The 14,553-nt window shown below is 54.2% G+C and overlaps 1 protein-coding gene across 3 annotated transcripts in view; it reads left to right on the top strand.

Moving 5' to 3' along the window:
- Positions 1-10,447: 10,447 nt before the first annotated feature.
- LOC125629384 (scavenger receptor cysteine-rich domain-containing protein DMBT1) overlaps positions 10,448-14,553 on the top strand; it is a 90,707-nt gene continuing 86,601 nt past the window's right edge. For all 3 annotated transcript variants that reach the window (XM_075122542.1, XM_075122543.1, XM_075122544.1), the window contains exons 1-2: positions 10,448-10,655; positions 13,566-13,592. In XM_075122542.1, the coding sequence (XP_074978643.1) occupies positions 10,535-10,655; positions 13,566-13,592 (148 nt within the window). In that variant the 5' untranslated portion in view covers positions 10,448-10,534. The remainder of the gene's footprint in view (positions 10,656-13,565; positions 13,593-14,553) is intronic.

Below are 14,553 nucleotides of genomic sequence, written 5' to 3' on the forward strand. Positions count from 1 at the left end.
TTGAAGCACTTGGTGGAGAGTTGGTGATCAGGAACAGTCAATATGGATTCACCAAGGGCAAGTCATGCCTGACCAAGCTGATTACCTTCTATGATGAGATAACTGGCTCTGTGGATATGGGGAAGCGGATGTGATATATCTTGACTTTAGCAAAGCATTTGACACGGTCTCCCACAATATTCTTGCCAGCAAGTTAAAGAAGTATGGATTGGATGAACAGACTGTAGGGTGGATAGAAAGCTGGCTAGATTCTCGGGCTTAACAGGTAGTGATCAATGGCTCGATGTCTAGTTGGCAGCCGGTATCAAGCAGAGTGCCCCACGGGTCAGTCCTGGGGCCGATTTTGTTCAACATTTTTATTAATGATCTGGACAATGGGATGAATTGCACCCCCGGCAATTGAACCCATCACACCCAGATCTCGGTGACTGTTCCTATCATAGAATCATAGAATATCAGGGTAGGAAGGGACCTTAGGAGGTCATCTAGTCCAACCCCCTGCTCAAAGCAGGACCGATCCCCAATTAAATCATCCCAGCCAGGGCTTTGTCAAGCCTGACCTTAAAAATATCTAAAGAAGGAGATTCCACCACCTCCCTAGGTAACGCATTTCAGTGTTTCACCACCCTCCTAGTGAAAAAGTTTTTCCTAATATCCAACCTAAACCTCCCCCACTGCAACTTGAGACCATTACTCCTTGTTCTGTCATCAGCTACCACTGAGAACAGTCTAAATCCATCCTCTTTGGAACCCCCTTTCAGGTAGTTGAAAGCAGCTATCAAATCCCCCCTCATTCTTCTCTTCTGCAGGCTAAACAATCCCAGCTCCCTCAGCCTCTCCTCATAACTCATGTGTTCCAGTCCCCTAATCATTTTTGTTGCCCTTCGCTGGACTCTCTCCAATTTATCCACATCCTTCTTGAAGTGTGGGGCCCAAAACTGGACACAGTACTCCAGATGAGGCCTCACCAATGTCGAATAGAGGGGAATGATCACGTCCCTCAATCTGCTCGCTATGCCCCTACTTATACATCCCAAAATGCCATTGGCCTTCTTGGCAACAAGGGCACACTGTTGACTCATATCCAGCTTCTCATCCACTGTAACCCCTAGGTCCTTTTCTGCAGAACTGCTGCCGAGCCATTCGGTCCCTAGTCTGTAGCGGTGCATGGGATTCTTCCGTCCTAAGTGCAAGACCCTGCACTTGTCCTTGCTGAACCTCATCAGAATTCTTTTGGCCCAATCCTCCAATTTGTCTAGGTCCCACTGTATCCTATCCCTACCCTCCAGCATATCTACCTCTCCTTCCAGTTTAGTGTCATCTGCAAACTTGCTGAGGGTGCAATCCACACCATCCTCCAGATCATTTATGAAGATATTGAACAAAACTGGTCCGAGGACCGACCCTTGGGGCACTCCACTTGATAGACTAGACATGGAGCCATTGATCACTACCCGTTGAGCCCGACGATCTAGCCAACTTTCTATCCACCTTATAGTCCATTCTTCCAGCCCATACTTCTTTAACTTGCTGGCAAGAATACTGTGGGAGACAGTGTCAAAAGCTTTGCTAAAGTCAAGGAACAACATGTCCACCGCTTTCCCCTCATCCACAGAGCCAGTTATCTCGTCATAGAAGGCAATTAGATTAGTCAGGCATGACTTGCCCTTGGTGAATCCATGCTGACTGTTCCTGATCACTTTCCTCTCCTCTAAGTGCTTCAGAATTGATTCCTTGAGGACCTGCTCCATGATTTTTCCAGGGACTGAGGTGAGGCTGACTGGCCTGTAGTTCCCAGGATCCTCCTTCTTCCCTTTTTTAAAGATGGGCACTACATTAGCCTTTTTCCAGTCGTCCAGGACTTCCCCGGATCGCCATGAGTTTTCAAAGATAATGGCCAATGGCTCTGCAATCACATCCGCTAACTCCTTTAGCACTCTCGGATGCAGTGCATCTGGCCCCATGGACTTGTGCTCGTCCAGCTTTTCTAAATAGTCCCGAACCATTTCTTTCTCCACAGAGGGCTGGTCATCTCCTCCCCATGCTGTGCTGCCCAGTGCAGTAGTCTAGGAGCTGACCTTGTTCGTGAAGAGAGAGGCAAAAAAAGCATTGAGTACATTAGCTTTTTCCACATCCTCTGTCACTAGGTTGCCTCCCTCATTCAGTAAGGGGCCCACACTTTCCTTGACTTTCTTCTTGTTGCTAACATACCTGAAGAAACCCTTCTTGTTACTCTTAACATCTCTTGCTAGCTGCAACTCCAGGTGTGATTTGGCCTTCCTGATTTCACTCCTGCATGCCCGAGCAATATTTTTATAATCTTCCCTGGTCATTTGTCCAATCTTCCACTTCTTGTAAGCTTCTTTTTTGTGCTTAAGATCAGCAAGGATTTCACTGTTAAGCCAAGCTGGTCGCCTGCCATATTTACTATTCTTTCTACACATCAGGATGGTTTGTCCCTGTAACCTCAATAAGGATTCTTTAAAATACAGCCAGCTCTCCTGGACTCCTTTCCCCCTCAAGTTATTCTCCCAGGGGACCCTGCCCATCAGTTCCCGGAGGGAGTCAAAGTCTGCTTTTCTGAAGTCCAGGGTCCGTATTCTGCTGCTCTCCTTTCTTCTCTGTGTCAGGATCCTGAACTCGACCATCTCATGGTCACTGCCTCCCAGATTCTCATCCGCTTTAGCTTCCCCTACTAATTCTTCCTGGTTTGTGAGCAGCAGGTCAAGAAGAGCTCTGCCCCTAGTTGGTTCCTCCAGCACTTGCACCAGGAAATTGTCCCCTACATTTTCCAAAAACTTCCTGGATTGTCTGTGCACCGCTGTATTGCTCTCCCAGCAGGGTGATTGAAGTCTCCCATGAGAACAAGGGCCTGCAATCTAGTAACTTCCGTGAGTTGCCGGAAGAAAGCCTCGTTCACCTCATCCCCCTGGTCTGGTGGTCTATAGCAGATTCCCACCACGACATCACCCTTGTTGCTCACACTTCTAAACTTAATCCAGAGACACTCAGGTTTTTCTGCAGTTTCATACTTGAGATCTGAGAAGTCATACTGCTCCCTTACATACAGTGCAACTCCCCCACCTTTTCTGCCCTGCCTGGTCCTTCCTGAACAGCTTATATCCATCCATGACAGTACTCCAGTCATGTGAGTTATCCCACCAAGTCTCTGTTATTCCAATCATACCATAATTCCTTGACTGTGCCAGGACTTCCAGTTCTCCCTGCTTGTTTCCCAGGCTTCTTGCATTTGTATATAGGCACTTGAGATAACTCACTGATCGTCCCTCTTTCTCAGTATGAGGCAGGAGCCCTGTCCTCTCACGCGCTCCTGCTCGTGCTTCCTCCCCGTATCCCACTTCCCCACTTACCTCAGGGCTTTGGTCTCCTTCCCCCGGTGAATCTAGTTTAAAGCCCTCCTCACTAGGTTAGCCAGCCTGCTTGCGAAGATCCTCTTCCCTCTCTTCGTTAGGTGGAGCCCGTCTCTGCCTAGCACTCCTCCTTCTTGGAACACCATCCCATGGTCAAAGAATCCAAAGCCTTCTCTCCGACACCACCTGCGTAGCCATTCATTGACTTCCACTATTCGACGGTCTCTACCCAGGCCTTTTCCTTCCATGGGGATGAGAAGGCTAGAACTTTTTAAAATTGAAAAAAGACTCCCCTTTTGTCTGTCTGTTGCTGTTCTCCCAGGGAGAGGTGGACAGGGCAGCAGCTATGCTGTAAGAAGCTTGGGCCAGGCATGAAAAAATCATACCTAGAAACTACTCCTTTAAAACCCCAGACAGGTAAATAGATCAGGAAATGTCTAGATAGACACAATTAGGTTTATCCCTTTGATTTTGTTATGGCTTGTGGATTCCTCTGTGCTAACCCCAGGTGCTTTTGTTTTGCTTGTAACCTTTAAGCTGGACCTTAGGAAAGCTATTCTTGGTGCTTAATCCTTGTAGTTGCTCTTTTAAAATTTAGCAATAGCCTGAGTTCCCGTGTGTATTTTCTTTCTTTTTTCATTAATAAAATTTACCCTTTTTAAGAACAGAATTGGATTCTTTTGTGCACATATTGTTTAATTAGCTGGTTGCAACAGCTGATTTCCTTCCCGCCCCCCCGGTCATCTTTTCCCAGGAGGGGGTGTGAAAGGGCTTGAGGGTACCTGACAGGAAGGAATTCCCAAGTGCACCTTCCTGGGCTCCCAAAGGGGTTCTGCACTTGGGTGGTGGCAACATCTACTAGTCCAAGGTCGGAGAAAAGCTGTAACCCTGGGAGTTTAATACTAACCTGGAGTGGCCAGTATTAATTTTTAGAATCCTTGCCAGAGTGGGGAATTAGCCTTGACAGAGCTTTAAAAAGGGAGACTTTGAGGACCAAACTGGCAGAGCAGACCTCTGGGATTCCCTGGGAAAAGGTTGACAGCTTCTACTTCGCTCCAGAGACTCTGTCTTTGTTGCTGAGCTTCAGTCACTGGGATGTCCAGGCCGGCATGTCAGTGAGGGCACCTGGCCATCAGCACTGGACAATCAAGGACCCCAGCCTCGTGCACATGAGATCCTGCCCTGTCTTCCCTTCCCTCCTGTGCTCCTTTCCACCCTCGCTATCTTCCTCCCATCCTCCCCCTCCCTCTCTGCTCTTTTCCTGAGTCATTTTGCAAGAGTCACGCTCCTAGATTGCAAGGTCAGCAGGGACTCTTGTGACCATCCAGTCTGACCTTCTGCATAGCATAGGCCAGAGGCCCTCCCCCGGCAAGCCCTGCATCTAACCCCTAGCTTGTGGCTGGGCTGGAGCATGTCATAGAAAGGCATCCAAGATTATCCAGTCCCCTTCAGGTAGCCCCCCCCCCCCCGACCTCCCTGCGTGGCCCTTCCTCAGCTTCCTCCCCCCAAGAACCCTCCATCACCTGCATGACCCCAAACTGATACTGCCCATTCTTGGCGTGAATGACCCCAAACAGCCAGTTCCATCCCCCCAGCTCCCAAACAGCCAATTACATTCTGGACACACCCACAGCTTTGGGAATGGGCAGGATGCACGCTATGAATGGGGGGCGCTAAGCAGAACTGGGCAACATGGGGCTGAGCCCCTCCCCTTTGTGCAGGACAGAGCGGCTGGGCCTTGCTTCCCGGGCCGGCTCCATTTTCTTCCCTGTGGACACAGGCTCCGGCTCTGTCCCACTCCAGTTAGCGCCTCCCATTGGCGGATGCAGCCCAGCCACTATCACTACTGGGAGTGGGGGGATGCCCAGAAAGGGGCTGGCTCCCAGCTCCAAACACTCAGGCTGTGGGGAGGCGTAACTGGAGCGGGGGTTGCAGGGGAGCCAGAGCCTGTGTCAATGGGGCAGCGGAGCCTGTGGAGCCCTATGAAGCAGCAGCTTTGCTAGCAGCCTGCACCCACAGCGACCCAGCTTAGGGTTCCCAAGTATTTCCCTGGCTCTGCGACCCCCCCGGCATGATTCCACCCCACACTGTGATCTCTGAGCAGCATGGCTTTGGCTGGGGTCACCGGGCCTGGCACAGAGGAGGAGAAAAGGCACTTAGTGCAGGGCTGGCCAGGCAAACCATCCAGGCTTGGTGTCACAGGGAGGGGGAGTGACACACCAGAACGGCTCCCCCAGGGCTGGGGGATTTACCACCACAAGGAACCTGTCAGTCAGGATGGGGTGGCGGGGTTACAGCCTGGCCCAGCCCCCTCTGGCAGTCACCAGTCTGCTCTTCCGCAGCCCAGCCACAGGGCCCCACCTGCTTCCAAGCCAGCAGGGTCTGGGTTGAGTGTCCTCATTGTTCCTGGCTCTGGGTCTATAGGGCGCATGCCTGGCCCAGATCCCTTGGCTGAGCCCTTCCTTGTGGGATGAGGGTGTGATGGGCTGGGTCACAGAGACCCCTTTGGAACTGTGGCCTGACGTGCTGAGTCTACCTCTGAGCCTGTTTTTCCTGCCAGCTTGGGACTCCAGAAGCCTGTCTTGTTGAGCCAGACACGCTAGCCTGCTGAAAACACGGACCCAGATCTGAGCCACATCCCCCAAAGCTGCAGGCTTTAACTAAAAACCATTTAGGAGGTACTCCTGTCTCCAACACCCAGATACCCAGTTCCCAAAGGGATCCAAACCCGAAATAAATCTGTTTTACTCTGTATAAAGCTTATACAGGGTAAACTCATAAATTGTCCGCCCTCTATAACACTGATAGAGAGATACGCACAGCTGTTTGCTTCCCCAGGTATTAATTGCTTACTCTGGGTTAATTAATAAACAAAAATGATTTTATTAAATATAAAAAATAGGATTTAAGTGGTTTCAAGTAATAACAGACAGAACAAAGTAAGTTACCAAGCAAAATAAAACAAAACATGCAAGTCAAGCCTAATACATTAAGAAACTGATTACAGATGAAATCTCATCCTCAGAGATGTTCCAATAAGCTTCTTTCACAGACTGGACTCCTTCCTCATCTGGGCCCAATCCTTTTCAGACCAACATTGTAATTTATGGCCTGGTTCCAGCAATCACTCACACCCCCATAGTTACAGTCCTTTGTTCCAGTTTTTTTCAGGCATCCCTTTGGGGTGGAAGGGCCATCTCTTGAGCCAGTTGAAGACAAAATGGAGAGGCTTCCAGGGCCTTTTATATTCTCTCTTGTGGGCGGAAACCCCTTTGTTCTACTGTGCAAAGTCACAGCAACAAGATGGAGTTTGTAGCCACCTGGGCAAATCACATGTCCATGAATGATTCAGCTTTTTGCAGGCTGATGCCATTGTTTACATGTTAGTTTGAACGTTCCCAGGAAAGATCAGGTGTGGATTGGTGTCTCCCAAAGTCCATTGTCTGTTAAGTGTTTCTTGATTGGGCACTTACTGAGAATAGTCCTCTCTCAAGAAGCTGACTAAATGCTTCACTGAGGCTACTTAGAATCAAGCATAATGAGATATAAGTACATAGCCAATATTCATAACTTCAAATACAAAAATGATACACACATACAGATAGCATAATCATAACCAGCAAACTACAACCTTTCCATAGACACACCACTTGACCTCCTCTGTACAAGACCTGGTGCAACCATAGGACAATGATATATATGGTCACAGGTTTCAGAGTAGCAGCCGTGTTAGTCTGCATTCGCAAAAAGAACAGGAGGACTTGTGGCACCTTAGAGACTAACCAATTCATTTGAGCATAAGCTTTCATGAGCTCGGATGCATTCAGTTCATGTCACAGTTCATGTCAATAATGTCACAGTGGGACTCTGCAGTCCAGCCCCCCCCAGAGCTCCTGACACCCAGAGCTGGAGGCACTCTGCCTTCTAATGTAACCCAGTCGGGGACAGCGTAGGTGGCAAGCCAGGAGCATGGGCCTAGCAAAGGGATTTCCTAACTTCAGTTATTTCACTCTTCCAAAGCACTAGAGAGTTACAGACGCCTGCTGATGTCTGATCTCACCCTATCCGTGAGTCTAAGGTCTGGCCCAGCTGGGCTGAATCCCTCCAGCCTTCTTCTCCAGCCCAGCCTCCCTGCTTGTGGCAATGGACAATCCCTGACCCTCACAGAGAAACCCTCTTAAATGCAGCCTCTGTCCTTTCTGCCCCATGCTCCATTAGAATGCTTGTCCCATCTCCCCGCTGGACTCCTGTGTAGAGCCCACTGCTCCGCTGTGCTGGTAGCTGAGAGACCTTCAGAGTTGGTGGCCCTAGGGTTGCAAACTTCATGGCTTCTCTGAGATTGTCCTTCAAGGAAGAGTCAAGCCCCTTTCCTAGGCAGGGCAGCTGATGGCCATACACCACCAGGGCCTTGCTAGGGCGTGGTCAGACCAGAGCTCAGCTCGTAACACCAAGTGGAGACCCTATTTGACCATGGAGGCAACAAGACAGAACAGATTGACCCTGATGTTTCCCACTGTGCCACAGGCCTCACTAAATGCCCCACTCTACCTCCAACAGCAGCTACTGGGCTGGATGCAGGAGTCACTGGGTGCAATTGTCTGGCCTGGGAGTGGCAGGGCCCAGACTGGGGGATAGGAGCAGTTCCTGCTGGCCTCTACGTCGAGGGATCTGTGCCCTGCACATGCCAGCGGTTCAGGAAGTGCTGGTACCTCACCAAAGGGAGGAGAGAGGCCGGGATGAACTTTCCCCCGATGTGAATCGTGGGCAGCCCCGTTGCAGGCAGGGAGCTGAACCATTGATACTGGGGTGCATCTGGTCCACGGGGAAGGAGCTGGCCAATCCCGAGTGCAGAGAAGGGAGAGGCTCCAGCCATCACCACCAGAGGCAGTGTGACGGGGAGGAGAGTCCTGCCTGCAGGCACAGGTCAATCTCCGGTCCCCCTTCTCCAAAAGTGATACCTAGGGTTTGCGGGGATTACTGAGCGGCTCTGGGGCTGGAGAGGGTGGCTGTGCTGACTGCACTGATGGGATTAATGCTGTGGGTCCCAGTCCAGCCAGGCATAGCCCTGACTCCCTGTGTCACCTCTTATAGCTCTTCCTTCTTCTGCAGACCCTGTGTCTCTCTGTCCCCACTGGGGCTCAGGACAGCCTGATTCAGCAGTTGCTGCAGCTGCCCCCACCTGACCCCAGCTTAGACACAGGAGACAGCTGGTTTGCAGGGACTGAGGGTGCTGAGGCTTCCAGCACCTCCCTGTGGATTCACAGGGACTGGGACCAGCTCAGTACTTCTGAACCTGGTGACTCCAGGGGGGGACCAGGCCAGAGAGGGGAAGGGGGGTTATTTATATTGTTTCAAATGCTTTGGGATGGGTTAACCCTATTTAATTCCGATGCTGAATGTACATTGGGAAGAAAAGACCTGTCAGTTAAAGATGCTGAACCCTCTTCCCTGCAATGACAGCCTGAGCTCTCGAGTCCACGCTCTCTCTGACAGCTCTCACTTATCCCCCTCTGGGAGCTCTCACCCAGCCCTGGGAGATTCCCAAGGGCTCCTCCCACATGGCCGAGGGAAGCAGCACGGCCACTCATGGGGGCTGTAAACAAACTCCAGCTGGAACAATCCTTTTATGCCGCCACTGCACTTTGGGATCTTTACATGAGACAGAGCAGCTGCCAGAGCAGAGCAGACCAGGGTCCCACCCAGCCCAGGCGCCTCTCTGTTGCTGGGCAGAACCAGCTGCGTCAGAGGAAGCTGCAGGAAGCTAAGCCAGAGGGAAGAACCTGCCCCTGGGGGACTCTAGGGTTGCCAGGTGTCCGGTTTTCAACCAGAACACCCAGTCAAAAATGGACCCTGACGGCTCCAGTCAGCAGCACTGACCGGGCCTTTAGAAGTCCGGTTGGCAGTGCAGCAGGATAAGGCAGGCCCCCTGCCTGCCATGGCTCCGTGTGGCTCTCAGACACAGTGGCATGTCCCCCCTCCAGCTCCTACACATAGGGGCAGCCAGGGGGCTCCACATGCAGCCCCCACCACAAGCATCGGCTTAGCAGCTCCCATTGGCTGGGAACCACAGCCAATCGGAGCTGCGGGGGTGGCACCTGCAGACAGAGCAGCACATAGAGCCACCCCGAGCGCCTTCAGAAGCTAGCCAGAGACTGAGTCGCGTGACGCTCAATCTGCAAGGAGGCCACGTCCTTTTGGGATTTGCCGAGATGATAACATGGGAAGGTGGCTTGGGCGTAAGCTCAGGTGTGAATGGACCTGCTCTAGGTACACTGGGGGGGGTCCCCACGGGGTGAGGCCAGTGCAGTGATGTCCCATCCCTGGGCAGACAAGGGCTGTGTCTACACCACAACCGCAGCAGGACCACAGCCCAGCGCTGCGGCTACGTCGCTGTGGTGTCGTGATGCAGACGCTGCAGCACTGGAAGGGGCTTTGCCGTCACCGTAGTTAATCCACCCTCCAAGCGGCAGTAGCCAGGCTGATGGGAGAATTCTTCATTCCACCTTCTGGTGTCTGCACTAGGGCTTAGGTCGGCTTAATCCCGTCTCCAGGGGTCCGAATTTTTCACACCCCTGAGCAATGTAGCTGGGTTGACCTAAGCTTTAGGTGTAGATCAGGCCAAGCCTCAGCCTCCTTCATCTGGAGTAAGAGCATCCACACAGCCCTCAGCATCGCTTTAACTGCATGGAATGATCCTCGCACACTCAGTCCAACCCGTGCGCCCGTCCCGTGTCCACCAGGCCTCCGTGGATCAGTTCTGCTGACTCCCGATGAACCAGCTCCGGGGACAGTCCCTGCACCCCATGTGTCCCAGAACCAGCTGTTCCAAGAGGGGTTTGTTTGCTCAGCATGTTCCAGGAACACGTATTTCACAATCCAATGATATAAATAAAGCCACAGCGCAGAGCACAAGGATCACTTCTCCTCTGTGGACTCAGTTGCACACACCCACTGGGTCACTGCTGGGGGGCGTGGAGGGAGGGGTCTCTGCAGTGACAGGCCTGTCACATCCCCTGTCCCCTTGGATCCCTGCCCCCTTGGGTGCCTGCCCCATCTCCCCAGCCCCCCAGCCTGTGACTGTCACACAGACCTCAGCCTGCCTCTCTCACAAGGACGATTGCCTGCCCTAACGCCTGGCCACGCTGCCCCACAAGGACTGTGCGATGAACATGGGGTTTCCCGGGTGCCTCCTGCTCCCAGATGGGCACCCCTTTGGCAGGAGCTCAGCTGCCTATGCTGGAGCCGGGAACACAAAGGTCCCCATCCTCCTGGCCTGGTTTTGGGGTGAGTGGCCTTTTCCCTTTGCTCTGGCTTTGAATAGCCCTGGGGGCAACCTGTGATTCTCCAGCCCCACCCATCAGCTACAGCTGTCCTGGGAGCCAGAAATCCTGGGGTCTATTCTGCCTTGGGAAGGGGAGTGAGGTCTAGTGATTTGAGCAGGGAGTGGAACCAGGATCTATCTAGCTGTGTGTCCGATTTTACAATACAATTAGTTTAACTTTTGTTAAATGTTAAAAGAGTAAAAAGAAACTCGCATGTCTCTGAGTCCTGGAGGTGTTTCTCAGCCGCCCTGGGCTGGTCTCTTTAGGAACATGGGACACAGGGCTGGAAGGGCATGTTATATAATCCCAGTCACACACTTATCAAGCGCCATCTTCACGTGAGTTAGCACGTTCTCCCCTCACCCATTAGGAGGCTGTTCCTGAACCTTCTTCTCATTTCCAGCCTAAAGTAACTCCTGGCCAGTTCATGGTTCTCTGGCAGTGGGGAGCACAGGCCACTAGTTGCATGGAGGTGGGAGATTACCTGCAGCCTCCCCCCACCCATCCCTGGGACAGGGACTCGGCCGTGAGGCTGCACCTGACCCTGACACAGTGCAAGGGCCAGGCTGGCCTCAGAAACACCCTGGGCCCTGCTCCTCTGTGCCAGGTGCCCCAGGTGTGGGTGAGCAGGCTCAGGCCGGCAGCAGGATCCAAGTGCAGAGGGACTTAGTGTGGGGGTATCCAGGTAGGGGTAAGAGAGTTCTCTGCGGGGCAATCTGGGTGTGGGTGGCTCAGTGGGAGATCTGGATGCACAGATGCTCACTGGGGGGTTGCAGGGGCAATGGGATTCTGCAGGGGATCCAGGTGAAGGTGTTTGGGGCTCAGCAGGGGGGTCTAGGTGCAGGGCAGGTGGGGTTCATTTAGGTGGGGGTGGTACAGATGCAGGGGAGGTGGGGCTTGTCAGGGTGAAGTTTCGATGGGCCTGCTTAACGGGGGAGCCCCAGCTTCTGCCAAGGGGATGCCACACGCTGGGCTCCAGCTTCCCCCCACTTCCCCATCCCATGCCCCTTCCCCACTGCTCCATCTCCTCCCCTCCGCCTCTTCCCCCAGCCCCCACTTCCCCCATCCCATGCCCCTTCCCCACCGCTCCATCTCCTCCCCTCCCCACTGCCTCTTTCCCCCAGCCCCCACTTCCCCCATCCCATGCCCCCTCCCCACCGCTCCATCTCCTCCCCAGGCCGGGGCAAGGTCACTCTACAACCCGCCGCCCGGTGAGTGCCGATGGCGCCTGACCCCTGCTGCTGCCCCCGGGACACGTAGCCCAGAGGAGGGGGTTGAGGGGTGGAGAGGGGGCGGGGCAGCTTTCCTGGCCGGCTGGGGGATCAGGCTGCCTGGGGCCCCTTCTGACTCCAGGCATCGCCACCTAGCGGCTGTGCGGGTGTCACACCGCTCTGGGCGGCGCGTTGTGTGGGCCGCTGGTGAATCACAAAATATCAGGGTTGGAAGGGACCTCAGGAGGTGTCTAGTCCAACCCTCTGCTCAAAGCAGGACCGATCCCCAATTTCTGCCCCAGATCCCTAAATGGCCCCCTCAAGGATCGAACTCACAACCCTGGGTTTAGCAGGCCAATGCTCAAACCACTGAGCTGTCCCTCCCCCCGGCAATGTTTGGGCCGGGTCTCTCCCCCGGCCCCCCCTGCCCCCCCCCTGCACCTCCTCCGAGTGTCCCGCGGCCCCCACTTGCTGCCCCCACGCACCTACCCTGGAGCCTGCAGCTCACAGGGACTCTGCTCTGCAGGCTCCCCGCATCAACTGCTGCCGCAGGGTCCTAGTGCCCCCGTCACTGATGGCGGGGCAGGCTGCCGTTACCCAGCCCTTCCACCCTAGCCTTGAGCCTCTCCAATGTCCCAAACCCCTCAACGCCAGCCCCAGACAGAGCCCTCATCCCCCTGCACCCTAATCCTCTGCCCCAGCCCTGAGCCCCTCCCAAACCCCTCATCCCCAGCCCCAGCCCTCATCCCCCCGCACCCTAATCCTCTGCCCCAGCCCTGAGCCCCTCCCACACCCCAAACCCTTCATCCCCAGCCCCACAGCCCTCATCCCTGAACCTTCTCCTATCCCCAAACTCCCTCCCAGAGCCTGCACCTCCTCCCCCTTCCCACACACCCCCTCCGTCCCCCAAACACTGTCCTAGAGCCTGAACCCCCTCCCTCTGCACCCCTCCACCCCCAAATGCCGTCCCGGAGCCTACACCCAGCACCCAAACTCCATCCCAGAGCCTGCACCCCAGACCCCCTCCCACAACCAAACTCCCTCCCAGAGCCTGCACCCCTCCTGCACCCTAATCCCCAGGCCAGGGCCTGCACCCCAGACCTCCTCCCCCCACCCAAACTCCCTCCCAGAACCTTAGGCAGGTGGAGGGTGGAGTTTGGGGGGCGGGTTCTGGGCACCACCAAAATTTCTATAAATCTGCCACTCCAGTGGGCCTGCACACTCAAGGTCGGGGCGGGAAGCCAGGTGTGGGGGTCCTTCAGCGATGCAGGCAGTGTGAAAGCAGGTGGCTTGGTTTGGAAAGTGTGGTGCAGTATCACTGGTTCTGATGTCACTAACCACGTCTTGTCTTTTGCCGGCTACTTAGGGCTCTTCTGCACTTGAAACATTACAGTGGCACAGTGGCAGCTCTGCAGCTAAAGCATTTCTGGGTCGACGCTACCGACGCCGACCGGAGGGGCAGGAGGGGCAACCCACCGCCCCGAGAGGCAGTAGATAGGTCACTGAAATTCAACGTGCCTCTGAGTCTTTTCTCTCAGTGCATTAGGAGATGGCAAGGGAGAGCTGACTCAGGCCGCAGCTTACATCAGCCTTGTTTGGAGATCCCCAAGGTGTCCAGCCATGGAGACAGAGACTTATCTCATCTCTTTGCTTTCTTTCAGTTTCCATGACAGGATTCCCCATGGCAGGTAAATACAAACATAGGCAGAGGGTGCGGGGTCTGTCCGTATGTGTGGGGTGCATGCTGCAGTGTGCAGCTATCTCATAAATTGGGGCGAGGAAGGGCAGAGTTAAGGTTATTTAATCTAGTCATTCAAGTGTAGAACTGGAATCTGGGTTCAAATCCTGCCTCCTCCAGACTCACCTCATGGTCTCAGCCCATCTCTTCCTCGCTACATGCCTCAGTTTCCCCTCCAGTGAATTGTTAACAAGGTGCACTGTGTGGCAGAGTGAGCAAGGCGCAGGGCATCCTGGCTGTTGGGTACCTGTGGAAATGCCACAGCAATTCAGCATCTCAAGGGCTCACCTTTGCCCAGTAAGACCGATTGAAATTTGGGCTCTGGCAGCGGCTGGCTGAGCTGCATCAGTCTGGGGTGACCCCAGATTTATCCTGAGGAATGATCTGCCCCAACAGATATTTTTGCCTTTAGTTATTGCTAGAGCAGTTTCAGCTCAGCCCTGGCTGTGGCTGGTGAATGGCCTCACCCCTGCAAAGGGCAAATGGAGGTGCAGTGTACCGACACTGGGGTGCCGTGATGCTAGCTGGGGCCTGTGAGCGGTGGGGGTGGGGTACCAGGAGCTGGGCTGCCGTAGTGCTGTCACCACAGGAGGGTGCTCTGTCTGGAAGGCCCTGTCTGTCTGGATGCTGTGGAATATAGAGGAGCTGAGTCAGCCCCAGTCAGGGCCAGTGGAGGCTTTGGGGGAGCAGAACTACAGCCCTTTGGAGCTGCTGCTGTTGGCTCTGGTAGACGGGGGCGTCGGGGCGCAGACGGGGAGGGAGCTCAGGCAGGGGCAAAGGGCAGTTCAGTCTCCTGACCAGTTATGCCCTTTGCCCCTCAGCTGGGAGCCGCTCGGACTGAGGGCTGGGCTGGGCTGCACACACCTGTCCTGTCATGGAGGGGAATTAACCCCAGCAGCTCATTTCACATT

The sequence above is a fragment of the Caretta caretta genome, chromosome 23 (assembly GCF_965140235.1).
Source record: "Caretta caretta isolate rCarCar2 chromosome 23, rCarCar1.hap1, whole genome shotgun sequence".
NCBI lineage: Eukaryota > Metazoa > Chordata > Testudines > Cheloniidae > Caretta > Caretta caretta.